Genomic DNA, 19,878 nt, shown 5'->3' with positions numbered 1-19,878 from the left:
AACAATTTCTATTTTTAAAAAATTTTCTTTTATTAGTGGACCAGCCGACCAGCCAAGCACTACGGTAAGATTGGACACCTAGTTAAATAATTTATATTTTTGAAAAGAATTTTTTAAATAAAAAATAGTTCATTCACCAAGTAATTTTTATTTTTAATAAAAAATTAAATATAAATATGATTATAAATGTATATAAAATAAAAAAAATAACTAAATATGTATAGATAACTAAAAAAGTGACAAAATTAATTAATACCTCATAAATTTGATTCAATATTCAATTTTACATTGGATATTTAGAATGAAATGGATATTTGACAGATAATATGTACACATGACAAAGGATGTGGGCCATTAACTACGATTCCAAGAAACAAAATGAACCTAATATCAACTCATTATGCTAATTTGCCAATAAAAAAATAAGCAAATTAACTTTGAGTGGGTAACCTTAAATTAAATATATACATTTATATTTAACTAATTTATGTAATTTGAGGTCTTTTTCCATTTTACAAGTCGAGTCAAAAACGACATAACTTCACCCGGATCACGTAGGGAGTGAGAAGCCTTTGTTTCTCTGGGAATACTAGAAACAACAATAGCATAACCACAGCCAATACGCTCAATAACCTGCAATTATTCAACTTGGAATATTATATTTATAGCTTAGCCTATAATCTATATATTATATAAATATATATAAAAAGTTTAATTGTTTGGTACCTTAAAAGCATCTTCATCAGTTGTATCATCTCCTATGTACAGAGGAAGGAAATCGCTGCAACTGTTGAACCCAAAAGTGTCAAGCAAATACTCCAATGCTCGACCTTTATCCCAGTTGATACAAGGCCGTATCTCCATTACCTGATCAATAAACCAATTAACTTTACACTAGTGATCATATTCATGTATAAATATATTTAAAACCACTTGAAAGAGTACCTTTTTGCCACTGGAAATCTGAAAATTTGGGTAAGCTTCCAATGTAAATTTTACCATTTCTTTGAGGGAATCCAGATCCTGAAGTTCAAAAAGCAGATTTATTAATTGTGTGAAGGTTGTTTAGTGCTAGGATTATTGTTGTTGTTTGATTACCTTATCCTGTACACGACGAAAGTGCACAGAAATGCAGAATTTGTTGTCTTCTACCATTGCACCTTTAACTGTCTTGACTCTTTCTTCCAGCACCTGAAGTATCTACAACAAGAGATTAAGAACATTGAGGAGAAGAAGAAAGATAAAATTTCCATTTTAAATGAAGAAAGTTTTAATAATTCACCAAATCAAGTATACTACCTCTTGGATTGTAGGCAAGAATTCTTTTGCAGGTTGAAAGTGAACTACTTCTTTACCCTATAAAGCAAAACCACTGTTAAAAGAAGGAGAAGAAGAAAGACAGAATTACTATGCTATATTAAGAACATAGCAAGGAACCTGTTCATCAACACTTCTAGATTCATGTGTGTGGTTTTCATGGTTCAAAGAGCCAGACGGAGTTGATATGTCCATCCCATGGCTTCCAGCATAAACAACATTCTTTAGTTGTACAAATTCAATCACCTATACACCATAGCAAATACATACATACATACAATGAATAAACAAATGTTGCCATTAGCATTAGTTAATGTAATTTATAGGGTATCTGAAAGAAACCATTAGCCGAATTTACCTTATCAAGACACCTTCCACTAATAATTGCGGTAGGAAAAAACTTTGCAACTTCGTTTACAGCAGAACGCATCTGCAGTAATTTAACATGATATATTTGAATTTACAATATCAACATGAATGTGATAGAGAAGAAGATTACCTTATCGGACATGAAAGCTTTGTTTGGATCTTGAACAATGGGTGACAAGGTTCCATCATAATCCAGAAATACAACTATCTTTTTTGCATGTGCTGCTGCAATCATCTGCTCGAATGAGTCCAGTGCAGAGGGATGCTTGACCTGGAATCCACCAGAAGAATCATAATATATAATAAGTGCGTAAAGCACAAGCAAAATGCTGACAAATCAAGATATGTAAGCAATTAAAAGAAACTACGTGAAGCTTACCAACCAGGCACTGTAAGAATCCAACATAGCTTCTCCTTTCTCATGGAATCTATTTGACAGCATGATCGATTCAAAATTTGAAGGGTGTGACGGTGACAATGCTCCCATTTCCTGATAGTCCTATCACAATTTTACACATTGTATTAGTTATAACGAGTACATAATTATATGCTTGTCACAGGAGGTTCTTGCTAAGTAATTTAAATTCATAAAATAAGGAAAGCATGAAGCATTGATGGAAATGTTCGTGAAAAAGAGTTGGAAATATGATTAATGTCGATTTAAACAAAAAAAAAAATTGGGGATGTTTTTAATATATAAAATAATGCGTTAATTAATTCAAACTAATTAAAGCTTGAAGATTTATTACTAAAACTAATGAGAAACATGCCCTCTAAAGTTATAAATTTTGTATAAATATGGAAGCATAATCAGTAAATACTGCATGCATAATAAGGAACTTTTCTACCTCATTAATGCATTGTTACCGTCTCTACCGTACCGTTCTCTCTTTCTTTCTTTTTTTCGGCCATCACTTCTTAATAGTTAAGAAAACATCATGTTCTTCATGCATTAACTATAGTATAAACTTTTTTTTTTTTTACTTGTTGACTAAGAATTACCGGTTGAATATTAATGTTTTACAAGTAAAATTAAATAACTTTCCGTATAATAACAAAATACTAGTTCGAGCCGGAATGGCAAATACAGAAAAGATAGCGTAATTAAGTTTGCCGGAAAACCAGACAAAGCATACATAAAAGATTTTTAAATCAAAATCAAGGCGGAAGTATCTGAATTCTGACCATAAATGGCTTCAGCATATAATTTTTTTTTTTTTTTCTCTTTGAATGAATGTTTTGATAAAAAATTACTTTATACGCATATCGTAAACTCAGACTGCATCTTTTAGAATGTATGATTCCGTATAAAAATCAAATCCTTTCCTTCCAGGCGACAGCAGCAAATAAACAGTACGGCGGAGAGAATAAGAATTTGATTATGCTTCTGTTATGAGTAAAAACAAACGAAGAAACTGGAGCGTACCTTGACTTGAATCGTTGCTGCAGTTTATGAAAGCGTTGTTCAAATATATGAAAGCTAGAAAATGCCGGAGTATGGCAACGAGGGCTGTTATTTATAGACGTGGATCAAGAATAAGAGTTGCTTCGCATGCTCACGGGACTCCTGTTTTAATTTTTTTATTTCATATATTTTTAGACAGTAAATCCAATCTTGTTTTCATTTTTTATTTATTTTTAAAACATAAATGCCCACTTCTAAATTAGGAAATTATTATCCTTTAATTACCGAATAATTAGTAATAATATATGCATGATTATAGTATAATTCGAAATTAGCGAGGACCGAAAAGGAAATGAAATCTGCAAAAATTAGAAGACTGCCCAAAATAAAGGCAAACAAATAATATTTCTTGATTTTTATTATGGATTTTTTCTTATTAGCCTTTTAACACAGTCTTCCGTGTACGTAAACTCAAATTAAAAAATTGGACAGAAGCAACCTCTAAAAATTACCTGATTTCCTCTAAAAAAGAATTAGGTAATTTTGTCTTAGTACAAGCTACATAAAAAAGCATATTTTAAAATAAAAATATAGTTATGGACTTCATAAAGACAATGAGATACCCCATGTGTATAAATCATATATATCTTAAGATGTCAATTTAATTTATATTTCTTGGAAAATAAGCTTTTATTTTTAGTTTGGTGAAGGATGATAATAGCTTGAAAATAAGAAGACAAGGCTCGTTTAGGTAGTTAACATGTGGACATCCAACGAAACATTTTATTTTAAGTAACTTTAAATAATTAAATAACATGTGACATTATTATTCAAAATATGATCCCTTTGTTTTAAGGTTTCATTATAATTATGTAAAGCCAAAAAACTATTTTCTACTCATGTTTTAGTTCAATCTCAAAAACACATTCGCGACAGCTGAAAAGCTCAGACATTTATCCATGAACTAATTTCCATTAGAAATTTTTGTTAGGTGTAAGGGTAAAATCGTTATATTATTAATAATATTAAAACAATATAAAATTCACTATATTTCCCTCAAGTTTTAAAAACTAATAACTTCACCATTTCCTAAAATTTTCTAACTTTGAAAAGTAACATTCCCTCTCAAACTTAGGGTTTATTTTTTTTCCCTCTTTAACCACCGACAATGACGCATATTCTCATCTCTTAACTCTCTTTGATGTGATTCTTCTGGAATCAACACGTTTTCGTCGATTCTAGACAAATCAATGAAGACATGTCGATTCCAGAAGAATCTTGTCAAAGAGAGCCAGAAGATGAGAATGTGTATTGTTGCTTGTGGCCAAAGAGGGGAAAAAATAAACCCTAAGTTTGGAGGAAAAAATATTACTTATCAAACTTTGAGAATTAGGTAAAGTGTTAATTTTTAAAATCTAGAGGAGAATGATAAAATTTTTAGGATTTTAGTAATAAAATAATGATTTTACCTTTATCTGTAACTGAAATTTTTAACAAAAGTTATTCTATAAATAAATATTTAATTTTTTTAGTTGTCACAAATGTATTTTTAAAATTACACTAAAACTTAAGTGGAAAATAGTCTTTTAGCATAATTATGTATTATTGTTGGAATTGGTAATGAGCCGCGGGGGGTTAGCTTTAATTTCCTTATCTACCGTCGGCCACTTAGACGGTAGATGGCCCCACTTTTAAATAATAAAACCAGATTACCAGAATCAGTCAGTTCATCTTATATTATGACAATATTGGTAACCTTTTTGCAAAGTCTTGTTAATACAATGAAAGTATGAAACCTCACTTAGTATTACACTTTATTTGCTTGCAGTCTAATGGCCAGCATGAATTTATTGTAAAATAAAGAAATTTCGCTTTCAGGAATAAGATTTGCCTGGCTGCCCATAATAAAGTGAACACATTTATCAGGATTAGCATAAACTGCCCCTTTTCTCCACACTGGCGATTTGATGGACTTTAAATAAAACTATAGTTTCCAGAAAACGATATAAATTTATAAAACATACCCACTTCTTCAAAAGCTGAGTAAATATAAGAGTAATATTATACATATATATTTTTAAATATATAAATAAATAAATATAATATATTATCATATAATTAAATATTATTTTATTATTATTTTAAAATTATTTAATTATATAATAATATATTATATATATTCAAATATTTATATATAAATTTATTATTATTATAATTATTATCTTTTAATATATATATATATATATATATATATATATATATAGATGCATATGATCAAATATTAATATAATAAAACATTATTTATGCTACCTTATTTGTGTTATACTGGATCTCAACATGACAACCGACTTTACTATTTTAGATTAGCTAAGTGAAGTTTATTTTCAGACTTCACTAAAAAATAATTAATGGGGTCCAAATTCCAAAATACAATACGCATAACATGCAAGTTTAATAACCGACCACGCTGTTGGAGAAATATTAGTGGCGAATAGGGGTTTTTCCATATCACCAAAGGGAAACCATTTAGTACTAAAGGTGTTATGTTATGTGCCAATACTTCAATTTTTCAATTGAACTTTGACACATAACATAACAAGTTTCTTGGTGCATAAACTGTTATTGTTATTAATATGCATATTATTGAACACATGATGTATAGGAAGTTGACAGTCCCCACAACCTCAATAATAACAATATTATAATAGTAAAATAATAATTTTATCATTAAAAAAAGTGGAAAAAAAATCCTCTTACAAATTTCACTTTAATATTTAAATTATAAGAGTTTGACATTTTATAAGTTTGAAAATCTGTAATTTTAGTTTGAAGATTTTAATTGTCACTTTTTTATTTAAATTTCATCTCCATAGTCAATTGAAAGGCATTTATCATCTATAATTTCATTGTCTCCTCCTTCACCTTATAGGAAGTCTTTGATGGCCTCTGTGAATGCCACCACCACCTTAACAATGTTGATTGTAACCAATGTGTCACCTATAATGATAACAATCCATTTGTGCCATGCATCATCTTTATGGGTGAAAGACAAGACAATTGTGGTGTAGAAATGTGAGTCGTCGTTTACATGCAACTTGGATGATGGGCAAGAAAGGGGCAACAATGGTTGGTCAAGGTAGTGGAGGCCATTAAATGGGTGGGTTGGGCAAAGTTGCATGTGAGAAAGAGGTGAGAGATGGTAGTTATCGGGTTAGAAGTTTTAGATGACTTGTTAGGGTAAAAGATAATGACGATAATAGTGGCACGGGTTGACTAGGCATGCGATAGAGTGGTGAGAAATGGTGGGTGTGCGATAAAGATGTCTTCCGAGGGAGGGAATGTGGAGTACTGGCTTGCAAGGGTAAGGAGTGGCTGCGATAGCAATGGTGGGAGTTAACCAAACTATCTATGAAGAAGAGGGTGAAAGGGAAAGGGAAAGGGGAAGAAGTTTGATTTATTTAGACAGTAGGTGGAAAGTGTTTTGAGACCTTAGAGTGGAAAAAGTTAATCTCTTCTTATTTTTTTCATCCTTATTTGATAATGATTTCAACAGTGGAATGAAAGGTGACTGAGAATATATAATATCTACAGATATTTTTTTCAGGAATAAACTAATCATTGGTAGTTTAGTTGTACGTATGAAAAAGCGTTACATCATATGCTCGCTATCTTACACTGATACGTATTGATATGCGGTGGAAATCCACCACCATCCCTTAGAAATGGAATCGTAGGAGATGGACTGGACAGGACTATTTCTCATTCAGATCTACACATTTACAGTCTTGAAAGTGTCAATTCCAAGCAGCCTGTTTACTTATTAAACATCATAAAAGCAAATCATTTCTATTTCCTGGTTCTGAAAACTATAACAGCTTTAATTTTTAATCAAATATTAAACAGATTGATATTTTATTTTAAGCAGATTGGTGTATGGAAATTAATCGCCCAAACTAATCATTGTGTCACATCTTTCCAAATAATTAATCCCAATATCAAATTGGTTTGGAAGTAGTGAGGGCCAAAAGATCCATGACATGAGTGGCCGGCGCTGTCCCTTGGTTGGACACAAACATTTACTTAGTGGCTCAGAAAGACTCGACTCTTAAAAGTGTGTGTGGACACGGAGAACATGTATGTGACGAAGAAACTTGATGAAGGTGATACAAAGTGGTCCTTCCAATAATTCCCATAATAAGTTGAAACCAAGAATTGGTCCCTCAAATGGTTGCACATCAATTCATCAATAAGGCGTCATAAGGGTTTGGACTTGGACACTTGATCCTATTAAAACTCAACTTTCCAGCCTCTTAATTTTGTTCATATTCGGAAAAACAAGAGTCCTACATGAAATGGACTTGGTATATAATCTGTTTTCTTTCTTAACAAATTCTTCTCACCAGATTATTTCGCGTTAATGAAGTAATGAAGAAGATGAAAAGAGCATACGTAAATATAAATCTTTAATTGGGAAGATTCATCAAAATAACTACAAAACAGATGGTCAGTTTATATTCTCCGTTATCTCTCTTAGTTTTTCCGATGAATCATTTTCTCTTTGTTGAGGATATTTTCACATATTGCTAGTGAGAAATATACTAGCAATAAAATCATTGCATGTGGCCCGCTCGTCACAAGAATATTGAACTTCAAAACTATATTGAATAACTCACATTATACGGATGGATGATACCCATTTTATGGCTGTGTTTTAATTTTAAAGGTCATAATAGAAAATTTAAAACTCATAAAAATAAGAAGTTGAGATTTTTTCTTTTCTGGGCGAATAAAAGGATGAGCAGGACAGATGGTGAAGCCCACGTGTCACCATCATACGCCAAAATGCTAAGGTTAAGAGGGTCGTGTTTCGGTGGTAAATTGGTAATTAAGAGATAAAAAGTGACCTAATTTCACTTGCTCAAATAAAATTTTGTCAGTAGAAAAAATAAATAAAACCCATAGAATTGGAAAGGTGAGGTGGTAGGTTGCAGTATCCATCACACAGGACAAGTACAAAATTTGTGGTGATAAGTTTTGTGTCGTTGTCTTTCTCGGTGTCACCATTGACGTTTTTCCATTTAATTTTTTCAAGCGTATAAATAAACAAAAAATAATAATTGGAGAAAACAACTATAAATCAGAAAATACAACATGATTGATTGGCAAGAGAATTTCTGCCTCTACCTTCAAGAAAAAGGCGCCAATTTGTCAATACGACAACCATAGCGGGAATTTTGAAAATTCTTACAGCTTTTCCCAATATTGACCCGAAATCACAAGGCAATAAAAGGCCACACGAATGCCACGCTCCGCCTCCACTTTTATGCCACGTGCATGTCGGACCGACGAACCTGAATGGTCACCGTTCTGACAACGCTGTCAAGATGTATGTGATTAATCTCATTGATTGGTGTGTATAAGCAAACAAAAGCTGTCACATGTATCATTTTTTTATTGGTCACTTTCTAATTCTTTTCTTCTGACACTAATTACGTGTTCTGTTAATTAATTTGACTTTCCTTATAGCATTTCAATTATGTCCTTTAATTTAGTCACGTGCATTGCATGCTTGGCTCGTGATGGCTCACGAGACGACTCAGCTCCACGAATTATTTAACCTAAAGCCACTGAAATGTCCTCGGCTCTCGTGTTAGAAAATTTTAATTAAAATTTCAGATTATTATTTAATTTTGAGTGATTTACATTTTCCAACTTAACTCACGCTTTTTCATTTAAAAAATCAATAGGCCAAACGACTAGTTCCCACCCAAGGTTTAATGTTTTCTCAAAAGTCTCCCCTTTAACTATGGAAACACCAAACACCCACCCATGACCGGTTAGATTTAACCAAACCCTAAATGAGAGGAAAATATTCGTCGGAAGGAGAGGTTGTTTCGGGAGGGAGAGGCCGTCGGTAATGGAGCCGGAACGGTCACCAGAGATTTCAAAATCAAACCCTAGGGTGAAACTGCCATTTTTTTAAACTTAGGCTGGGAGAAAATTTTAGTTTTTAAAGTTTAGGGGGGTAAAATTAGATTCTATTTTAGTTTATTTTTAATATTATAGTAAAAATAATGATTTTACCCCTACCACCGTTAGGGTTTGATTAAATCTAACCGGTCATGGGTAGGTGTTTGGTGTTTCCATAGTTAAAAGGGAGACTTTTTGAGAAAACATCAAACCTTGGGTGGGAAATAGTCGTTTGGCCAAATCAATATTATAAATGATGAATACCTATTTAAAAACTTTGAAATAAATTATAAAGAATGATTTCTCTTTTTGGTAAATTACATTTTAATGTATTAAATACGAAAGTTTAATTTATTTACAAATTTTGGAACCTAGATTTCAGTTTTTATAATTCAAGCTTTGAAACTTTAGTTATTAGAATTGCCATCCGTTCAAGGCCAAACCTACCAAAACATCCAAGCTTAAGTCTACTAAAATTATCGTTCATTCAAATTCAAATCCACCAAATTGTCAAACTTTTTTACAAATCAAAAACTTATATTTTACTTTTTCAATTTAAGTTTAGAAATAAAAAATGGAATAAGATGGGGTCAAGGGGGATTAGTTAACTCCTTGACTTTTAAAAAATTTTAATTTGATATATACACAAATTTTTAACCCCCCCTAAATTTCAAAAAATTATTAGTTTTGCATATATAAAATATTAATATAATTATTAAAATTTTACATTAAATCTTTTAAATTTTCTTTTTTTATTCATTAATATATATATTTTTATTTAATATTAACTATTTTTAATTTTACTTTCGAGTCTACCATTAAACCATTACAACCATCACTTATTCGAAGTCAAAGCTACTAAAACCTCTTCTTACAAAGTCCAATCCTATTGAAACGATAACTTACCCAAACTTAAACTCATCATAATAATTTGTAAGGAATAAGAGATTGAAAATGAATAGAGAAAAAAAGAGTATTGATGATATATTTGTTACATAAAAAGAGAGTGCTGATGATATATTTATTATATAAAAAGTTATTTTAAAATTTTATTAACTTAGGTTGATACGAGAATTTCGAAAAAGTAAATTGTTAAAGACGATATAGGAATTTAACTATATCATATTAAGTCTTTTTTTATTAGAGTTTGATTATGGGTAAAAAATATAATTTCCGCACTAATAAGGGAAAAGGTATTTGAAAACCAAACCTTGGTTTTGATTTAAACGTTAATATATAGTGAAAACATATAATATAATGTAGATTATTGCAAAATGGGGATAAGGTCCAATAATCTCAAACCTAATGCATTTATCATGTCATCTCATTTTATTGAGTGTGTAACGATAGTCTAAATCAGACCGTGACGGTGAGGTGAGGGTGGTGGTCCATGGACCATACTAGTGTTGTAAAGCAAAGAATATATATAGATATTTTATCAGTAAGATCTCACTCAAAATCAAAGGATCGAGTTGATGGGAGAGAAGATTTTAGAGCCTGGACCATACTTAGCGGGCCCCCCAACATTAAAAAAGAAAATTATGAAGCATGTTATGTAGGTCAGCAATTGTATGTAAAACAACAATCAACAACTTGGATTGCATTACTTTTCCCCTTTGTCATTTATGTTATGTTATGTCCCCTAATTCAAATAATCAACATCGTCATTGTTAGTATTTTATGATATGATATGATATAATATAAATAAAAAATAATACGTATAATGAGTTATATTATAATTAATACAATATAATAAATGTATTATATAATATAATATGTATTTTATGATATAATACGTATTATATGATACGATATATATTATTGATACAAATCGATGTATTTAAAAAAAAATAATGTAATAAGAATGTAAGTGAAAATTTTAAAATTTTTAAAAGTGCATATAATATTTTTTAAAATAACGATATATTAATTATATGTTTTTATTATTTTATTTATTAAAAACTATATCATACAATACGATATTAATATATGATATATAAAATTAGATTTTTGATATATGATATGAGATATAATTCAATTATCATGATTTATACTTTATATATATATATTTTTTATTTCATTTGAATATATTTACGTATTAAATAATTTATTACTTTTTTGAGAGGCCTAATGCTGACGATTTTTCATCTTAAATTTGAAAAAATTATTATTTTATAATACATTTATTTTTATTATAGCTAAATAATAGTTATTCTACAAAAATATATATGATTTTTTTTTCTACTAGAAAATGCAACTGTTTCTTTATCGTTGCCCCCAACCTAACGGTCAACTATCCGGAATTAAATGCAAGGAAGTTTTTTTTTTTTTTAAAAGAAATCATCCACAGTATATAAAAAAAAAAACCATAGATAGAAATTTTGAACAATAGGAATAATGAAAAATAAATAAATTAAATATTTATGTTTTACGAAACAAGATAAAATAATATGTCGATGAATAGAAATTTAAAGTTTCCACTTTAATATTTGTCATCTCCCTTGGATCGGTTTTTTAATTTAAATCGAATTAATATTAAAATCTCTTACAAAAATCTAATTAAACACAAAACGAAGATAATATAATATAATTCGAAAAATTATTAATCCTATATTAAACAACACTCTATCTTAGTGTTATTCTAACAATTTTCAAATAAATAAGTTCACAAATATATATTGTCCTTTCTTTTTCTTTTTGAGAATACAATGTAAATACCATTCCATATATATTACGTGAATTGAGAAATCTCAAATTTCATTTTATTAATTAATTTATTTCATTAATAAAATATATATTATGATACAAATTTAGAAAGATTAAGGAATCTAAAAATAAAAAAAGAAATTCATCCATCAATAATTCGTTTTTACTGTTATGACATTTGACAGACACCTATGAATTTTGAATTTTCTTTTTAACGTAGACCGTTTGATGTAATAATCCCTCCAGAACCGTGATTACAGATATCCTACGGTTGGCAGTTTGCGCCGTTAAAACCGAAGCCGTCATGCAACCGTTTGAGCCGTGTAAGGAATATTTTATTTTAAAATATGGGAAAGAATATACTCCTCTTTTATTTTTTTATATTAATAAAAAATAGAAAAAAATTAAAAAAGTGAATCGCGAGTTCGGTGAATTATTTTTTTTTTCCTCCTTTTCCCTCTGTTTCTCTTCAGAGTCTCCACTTTTGCCTCCAGCAATGTCTTCCCACCAAACCCTATAAAACGCTTCAAGTCTCAACAAACATGTCACTTATTTACCATTTCATACGCTTGTGAACTTCAATATTTCTCAATTACTCCTCTTTTGTTTTCATGTAAATATCGCTTAACCTTCATAGCAATTCAATATCTTCATATCTCAGTGCATTCTGAGCTCTTAATTGAGTTTTTTCATACACTCTCCTGATTTTGCTGTTCACATACCCATTTTTTTTTTTCCTTTTCAGTTTATTTATATAATTCCGGCACGAATCTTGAGTTTTAAGACCATGAAGATCTTTTAATTTGTCGTAATAAAGTTGGATTTATTTATGTTTTAGGTGTTTTGGAGATACTGAATCTTTATTAAAGGTAAAATTTTGTCAGAAATTTTCTACTTAAGGTTGTTAGTTTGAATTTTATGGCCCTCTCCCTTTTTTCATTTACTTTCTTTTAGCTAACAACAAATTTATTTTGGCAGCACTGTCTTTGCTATATGATACTCTGCCAAACAGTCGCAACTTTTGCTTCCCGAAATAGAAGGGTAAGTGATTCAAAATTATATACGATACTGTTTTCAAATTGTTAGGTAGTTGTGGAAATTTCTGTAGAGCAAGATTTACTTGCTAGATTGAGATCTGAATTATTTAATTTAGAATTTATTGTTGAACTTGAATTATACTTACATGGTAAAATATTTTGCCGCTTTATGTTATATAGCTGCGTGTTTTGGTTTCAAACTACAAAGATTTTTTTCCATTCTGTCTATTACTAGGAAATGCTTTTTATGGAGGATTATTGTTACTTATCTCTGCTGGTAATAGAATTAGGCTTGTCAATCTGCACTTTTTGTCACTTTGTTCTCAGTGAATTGCTGCAGTGTAGTACCGGGAATTGTATTTATTGAAGAGAATGACTTATTGGAGAAATGGGTTATTGTGTATATTGTTAATTGAAGCTCTTTGACGGATTTATGGATCTATTATTAACCCCTCGATCACTTTGATAACATATGGCTATTTTATTTGACTTCTTCACCTAATGATTTATCATTATTTTCCCTCTTCCCAGGTGAAAATTGGTTCAATTTATGAAGTGTCATAATTTATACACCAACAAATTTGTGTTGGTCAATTATAAATCTTAACTGCAGTTGGAAAGTATATATGCTGAGCAAGGAAATGCTGTCAGCTTGCATTCAGCTGGAATGAAGAACTCACAGGTTCTGTGAATTTTTTTTATTATTACTGGTTTAATGTACAATTTCTGCCTCATAATTTTTGGTTTCTCATTGTTGCTTGAAGTGGCTTCTTTGTTTTTTATTTTCATCTCGAGGATTCGCCATTATTTTCCTTGTAATGCTGGGACCTAAATTTTCTGCACGCCTTTCTTACTCATTGTTCACCCACTTTTAAGTGTTATTGATTCTTTATACTGCTGATTTATATTTTTCTCAAAATTCATGTTCATAAGATTCCTATGATTATGTCCAACATTCTTATTTGGTTATCTGTGAATGCCAATTGCAATGACTGAAGACTTGTTACTTGTAACTGAGTTTGAAGTGACTTATTTGCAGACTACACAAGAAATACAATCCTCAACCCAAGTTTCGCATGAATCCCAAAATGATCAACAAAACAACCAAACAACAGAGGCTCCTTTGGCAGACTCCGGTTCAATATCTGCATCAAGCAATGATGGAAGAAAAGTTTCACGCCAAGATATCGAACTTGTAAGAAGAACCTTTTTTTTTTTTTTCCAGTAGATTTTTTATGGTATTTGACTAATAGAGGTGTTTCACTGTGTTGTTATTATTATTATTATTATTTTTTGAGATGATACTTATTGTGAAAATTATTGTTTTAGGTCCAGAACTTAATAGAAAGGTGTCTACAGTTGTATATGAATAGAGATGAAGTTGTTAAAACCCTCTTGACTCGTGCAAGGATAGATCCTGGATTTACAACTTTGGGTAGGGTCCTCAAACTTTTTGTTTCCATTCTTCTTAGTGAGTATATGTGGCCTATCATTTTATTGATTGTAATGTGTTCTAATGAAATTAATGTTGGTTTATATTTCTTTTTGTTGAATTTCATTAAAAGTAAAAATGACATTTACAGTTGGATTCTAACGGAACTTGCCTCAAAGTTGTTCGAGCTTGGGGAGTCGAGCTCAAGTTTGGACTCAACTTTGTACTTTAGTTGAGCATAAAATGACCAAAATGATGTTTTGATACGTATTGATCAAAACAACGTCGTTTAAGTTGATTCGTATCAAAATTTTCTAGACTCGCGAGCTTGATGGATCGAACACCCTAAAACGCTAAAAAATATATAACTCTTAGGCTCGAGCTCGAGTTCACCTGAGCCAAGCCCGTTTTAGGCTTGTTCGAGCTGAGCTCGTTTTTGAGCTTGAACAAACTTAATTCTAATCCAACCCTAATGACATTGAAACTGCCAAGATAATAATTTTCTTGTTTAACAAAATATATTCTTGGTTTTGTTTGAAAGAGTTGTTGTTTGAAGTCAATATTTTTAATTGATTTATGTTTAATTTTTGAAACTGAAGGAAGAGTTCTAGTCTGACATAGTTTTTCTTATCATTCTTATTAATTTAGTGTGGCAGAAGTTGGAAGAAGAAAATGCTGATTTCTTTAGGGCTTATTATATTAGGCTGAAGCTGAAGAAGCAAATTGTTTTATTCAATCATTTGCTTGAGCATCAATATCATCTAATGAAGTATCCAGTACCTCCAAAGCTTCCTTTGGCTCCCATACAAAATGGGATTCATCCCATGCCTGGTAAGATCTTTATAATATGTAATCATTGCGAAATGCACACATGTTAGGATAAATGTACAACTCCATATATTCTATATGCATGACTTTATAAGAATGTGAAGTTATATTCATTTTAGTATACATGTCAGACATAAATACAACTCAATAAAATTTATAGATACTTTTTAAGTCTTCATTTGCTATATCCTAAGAATTACTGATACTTTTAAACACTTTTGCCTGGAAGGCTAATATAAGTTAAATATTGGAGGGTGTGCATAGTAAGTGTTCATTTATGCCAAAAAAAAAAAATCATGAGTTTGTCTTTGCTGACAACCCATGCAAGACCATGGCATATGTCAAAACTATTACAGGTGGACAACTACAAGTGCTGGTTCACAGGTTAGGGTGGTAAGACTCTTTTAAAACATGTCAATTATCATTTATTACAATTAGATATTGTAGGTGTTGAAGATCCCCCAAACATTTTGTTTGTCTCAATCCTATTCCATAAAAATGTGGTTCTTGGATTATTTTGTGTGATGTAACATTTTGTGTTGTAAAATCTATGCTTGAGTGAGAGCTTGAAGTTAGTGGTGCCCGCTATATCATTTGCCTGTCTAGTTATTGTTATTACTGTTCATTATTATATTGTTACTTTTAATCAGTATTTTTGGTATTCAACTCCTCTCGTTTTCAGTGCAGTTAACAACTTACCTATGGGGTATCCAGTGCTTCAGCAACCTCCAATGCCAGCAGCTGGTCAACCTCATCTTGACTCCTTGGGGTGTGGAATCTCAAGTTGTCATGTGGTCAATGGAGTACCAGCACCAGGCAATTTTCATCCTATGCAAATGAATTCGGGGAATGAGTGAGAATCTTACTATCTGCCCTAGAATTTCTGATATTTTGCATTTGGTTCATGTATATGAATTGCTCACATGATGATTTATCCAATGTGTGTCGGCTTTTCTCTTACAAGTTTATCACATCTGTACTGAAAGTAGTTACTTATATAATAGAATTCTGACTTAGTTCATGCCCATATTTGGAAGTCATGTCCATGATCATCTTGTGGTTAGGGCATTGAACAAAATTTCAGTAGAAAATTTTCCACTTATGTGAGCATACAATGTTCTATTCAGTTTGTTTTTGTGTTTGAACTATGTGTTGTCTATAGTATACTCAAGTTTTGAATGGTCAAAATGTTAGCAGTTTAATGAAATCCTTATCATCATCATTCCTTTTATTTTTTTGGAAGTTTAGCTTTGTATCTACTGTTCTTGTTGCAGCATGGTTATGGACAACAGTGCAGCAGAAGTAACTCCAGTTATTCCTCCAAACAGTGGCATGTCATCCATGTCAGAGATGGCTGTGAGTCCTCCATCAGTGGCATCTAGTGGCCATTTCCCCTTCACTACATCAGACATGTCAGGAATGGGTGTAGACACATGTACACTTGATACAACATATACATCAGATGTTGCTTGTTCAGTGGGGTTGCAGCTTGGACCGGATGGTGGAGCTGGAAACTCTAGGGACTCCCTCAGGTCACTGGATCAAATTCACTGGAATTTTAGCCTCTCAGATCTAACAGCGGATTTGTCAAACTTGGGGGGTATGTTCTGGATCCAATACAGTCCATTGATAGACATGGTCAAGGCTGAAATTCTGGTGTTGCTACATAAACACATTTGTTCCCAAACCCACAGCAGAAAATGTGTTGTCTTATGCTTTTTTATTTATTGTAGTCATCTGTAATTTAGATGAAATGTTTCACCTTATGATTGTTTGGCGCTTTTGCAGATTTAGGAGCTCTGGGAAACTATCCTGGTTCCCCTTTTCTGCCCTCTGATTCAGAACTTTTGCTTGATTCCCCAGATAAAGAGGATATAGGTAATGCGGATTGTTGTTGCTGTTTTTTTTTTTTTTTTTCTGGGCTTTATGATAGAAGATTTAATGTATCATTGGTAACAAACTAATGGTCCCACCTTGTTTCAGTGGAGGACTTCTTTGTTGATTCAGTCCCAGGACCGCCATGCTCTCAGTCGGATGAAGAGAAATCCTAAATAAAGGTGCAGCTATTTTCTGTTGGAAAATGTTAGGCACGGCAAAGTTAGACCGATAAAACAGTCATTCTGCTTTTTTTATTACTTACAAATCGTGTTCTTTTGAGCCGTGTAGTAATCTAGACTAATTGAAATTAGCACGCAATAGGAAAAAGTAGCCATTTTCTTCTTGTAATGTTCTTTTCTTTCAGACTGAGGACAAACTTTAATGAATGGGAAAGTTAGAGGACCATACCATTTTCCATCCCTAATAATGTATTATTCGTCATGACCATCTAGAACCTCCCTGATTATTTGACCTCACTGATAGGTTTTAAATCACACAAATAATATTTTATAGAAATAAATGCTGTCTTTCAATTGTAAGTTGCAGTGCTCCCAATCTTTTTCCCCCTTCTGCAATGTTCATTCTCTACATACGGTACGGGCGTTACTTTGGATTCTTCTGTGCGCTATTTTCATCGGAAAATAATTGAGTTATTGTAATCGAATTTACCCACTGAAAATTTAATAATTTTAGACATATGATATGGTTAAGTGATGACTGCCTTGAAAACTTCAGATAATCAAAGAATTGTATAAAAAAATTTTACGTTTATTAATTTGTGCTGATTCTCTTCCAATTAGAGAAATCTGGTCGTACAAGCTTAACCAGACTTCCAAAATCCAAGTTGACCACTAGATTTGATGGTTGGAACATTCAGTCATCCTCTTCTGTGTTGCTTACTATTGAATACTCTGACAGGTTATTCCATGTAACGATGAAACTTGGCTCATGCAGTTTTCTCTCTATCTATTCTTTTTTCCAAGTTTGAAGATTGGATTCAGAAAAATCTGATTTAGAGAGGCAATTATTCTTTAAAAATGGGTTATATTCAAGAAGGATTTAGCCAATTATTCAACAGAGGCTTGGAAATGAGTTCTGAAAGAATTAAAAGTTTTTAAGAAGCCGTTAAGATCAAATTCTCCTGTTAATCGGGCAGCACTGGAAAGATATTTGACCCCCTACTTCATTGTTAACGTTCTGGCAATTCTTCCTCTACTGCAGGTCTGCGTTCTTAGTCTGTCGCGCTTCCATTGGAATTATTTAGGGAGGAAATATTAAGTCTCACTTTTATTTTGTAGAAATTGTTTTGAGGATTCTATCTCAGTCAGTTTTGCCATTTAACAAAGCTTTCTTTCTGAGGTGGTAGTTTTAGTAATATTCCCCGGCCCCTATCAAAGCCCCAGTTTCATTAATCACAACACAATGGAGATGTTGAGAGCTGTTATTTTATGCCAACATGTTTCATAATTTCTGGCATACTCACTGAAAACAGCAGAGGCTGGACCTGGAGTTGCTCTAAACCTCTTTCTTTATAAGCTAGTCAGTCATATAAGTTTAATTTGAACTTTGCTTTTAATCTTTAGCACCAATTGTAAGGGATCATATTGAATTTCTAATCTTTGAAAAATGTGACATTATCAGATAATTGAAGCCCTTTGGTACTAGCATTCAATTGAACGATAAAAGATCAGACTAAATGTATACTTGATCTTTTGTACTGCGTTTCTAATGTTCGAGAAGATGAATGAGCAATTATTGGATTGAAGAACTGGGTTCTTTAATGCTGTATTGCTTATCTCAAGGCCACTGGCTTCAACAAGAAGCTTGCCAAATCCTTACCTGAAACAGAAGACAGACATCAAGACGCTCTGGCGACAGAAACGGGCTCTACAAGCCTTGGTGCAACGCTCTATGCAACAAATTTTGCGGCCAATCTACTACGACCATTGCGGCAGAATGGTGGACGAACCACCAGATTGCTCCAGAGGTTACCACCCAAAGCCTGCTCAGCGCGTAATTTAGTGTTTAATAGTTCCAGAAAATTTTCTTTATCACATAAAGTTACAATATAAACAAGTCTCTGTATAAAATAATATCAGGTTTGCAGCAAACCTCTATCTTTCACCGTTTGCCTTTCTGCCTCTGCCAGGCGCATTGATTTTTGAAAATAAAATTTTCAATATGAAATTTACTTACCTTTTAATTTATATGCCTTTTCCTTGTTTAATGGGAAGCCAACATATTCTTAAATAAGATAATTTTCGAAGAGAAAAAGTAAAATTGTAACAGCACAGCACATAATTACTGTCAATTAGTTCGTTAACTTTGTTATTGATTGTTTTGCATTATGGATTCACTTGTGTATCCCAGGCCAGGACAATTTATTTGCTACATCTATATATTGCGTGGCCGCATAATTTCTGCTAGCTGGGAAACGTTCCCAGATGATTAGAAGACATATTCAGTAATAGCCCTGCATCAGAAAAAATACGACATCAGAATGTTTCCAGTTTCATAAAATCACAAAACAGAGAAAAAAAGGAGGGAAAGATTACTCGGAACAATCAGTTGAAGAATCAATTGGAGGGAGAGAAATGGGTACACCACAAGTTTTGGGAATTTGAGGGATGCGGTTTTTATCATAAGTTCCAGCCACCGCCAGTATGTTCTTAAGGCATTCGCAAATAGCTTGACGATCACCTTGAGTTTTGGTCTGATCGCCAATCTCCTTGGTGCCGGAACAACAAGAATCTGAGGGCCGATCTGTGATATCTTTAATGAAACCAAGGCAGGGGACTAGTTGTTGCTTAACAGTAGAGCATGAAGGCGCAGTCAAGGCTGGCCTTGTAAGAAACGCGAGGATGGTTAGGAGTCCAATTAAGCGATTCATAATTGCACAGCCTTAATTATTTTACTTGCTGGTTGATAATTTGTGA

General features: G+C 32.0%; 3 protein-coding genes across 4 annotated transcripts; 1 reads left to right on the top strand and 2 right to left on the bottom strand.

The window, feature by feature from the left end:
- Positions 1–339: 339 nt before the first annotated feature.
- On the bottom strand, positions 340–3,195 carry LOC123207255 (probable trehalose-phosphate phosphatase 6). Its single transcript, XM_044624609.1, has 10 exons — positions 3,113–3,195; positions 2,066–2,185; positions 1,817–1,957; positions 1,676–1,747; positions 1,438–1,563; positions 1,300–1,356; positions 1,099–1,200; positions 946–1,023; positions 727–867; positions 340–633 (listed from the first exon to the last, which is right to left on the bottom strand). The coding sequence occupies exons 2-10, from the start codon at positions 2,171–2,173 to the stop codon at positions 481–483; spliced, it is 978 nt and encodes a 325-aa protein (XP_044480544.1). The 5' UTR covers positions 2,174–2,185; positions 3,113–3,195; the 3' UTR covers positions 340–480.
- A 9,007-nt stretch (positions 3,196–12,202) lies between these two features.
- Positions 12,203–17,347, top strand: LOC123207253. 2 transcript variants are annotated; one of them, XM_044624606.1, is made up of 11 exons: positions 12,203–12,380; positions 12,606–12,636; positions 12,746–12,808; positions 13,336–13,486; positions 13,844–13,999; positions 14,134–14,239; positions 14,885–15,067; positions 15,752–15,917; positions 16,339–16,664; positions 16,853–16,942; positions 17,048–17,347. In XM_044624606.1, exons 4-11 carry the CDS (start codon positions 13,472–13,474, stop codon positions 17,113–17,115), a joined length of 1,110 nt encoding a protein of 369 aa, XP_044480541.1. In that variant the 5' UTR covers positions 12,203–12,380; positions 12,606–12,636; positions 12,746–12,808; positions 13,336–13,471; the 3' UTR covers positions 17,116–17,347. The 2 variants fall into 2 exon arrangements, with proteins under 2 accessions (XP_044480541.1, XP_044480540.1); XM_044624605.1 differs by having other exon boundaries at positions 12,513–12,636.
- Positions 17,348–19,243: 1,896 nt separating this feature from the next.
- On the bottom strand, positions 19,244–19,876 carry LOC123207256 (non-specific lipid-transfer protein-like). The gene is made up of 2 exons (XM_044624610.1): positions 19,498–19,876; positions 19,244–19,415 (listed from the first exon to the last, which is right to left on the bottom strand). Exons 1-2 carry the CDS (start codon positions 19,830–19,832, stop codon positions 19,391–19,393), a joined length of 360 nt encoding a protein of 119 aa, XP_044480545.1. The 5' UTR covers positions 19,833–19,876; the 3' UTR covers positions 19,244–19,390.
- Between the last annotated feature and the right edge of the window lie 2 nt (positions 19,877–19,878).

This window comes from Mangifera indica, unplaced genomic scaffold (assembly GCF_011075055.1).
Source record: "Mangifera indica cultivar Alphonso unplaced genomic scaffold, CATAS_Mindica_2.1 Un_0067, whole genome shotgun sequence".
Taxonomy (NCBI): Eukaryota; Viridiplantae; Streptophyta; class Magnoliopsida; order Sapindales; family Anacardiaceae; genus Mangifera; species Mangifera indica.
The sequence above is the reverse complement of the archived record's forward strand: the minus strand, read 5'-3'. Positions and strand labels throughout refer to the sequence as shown.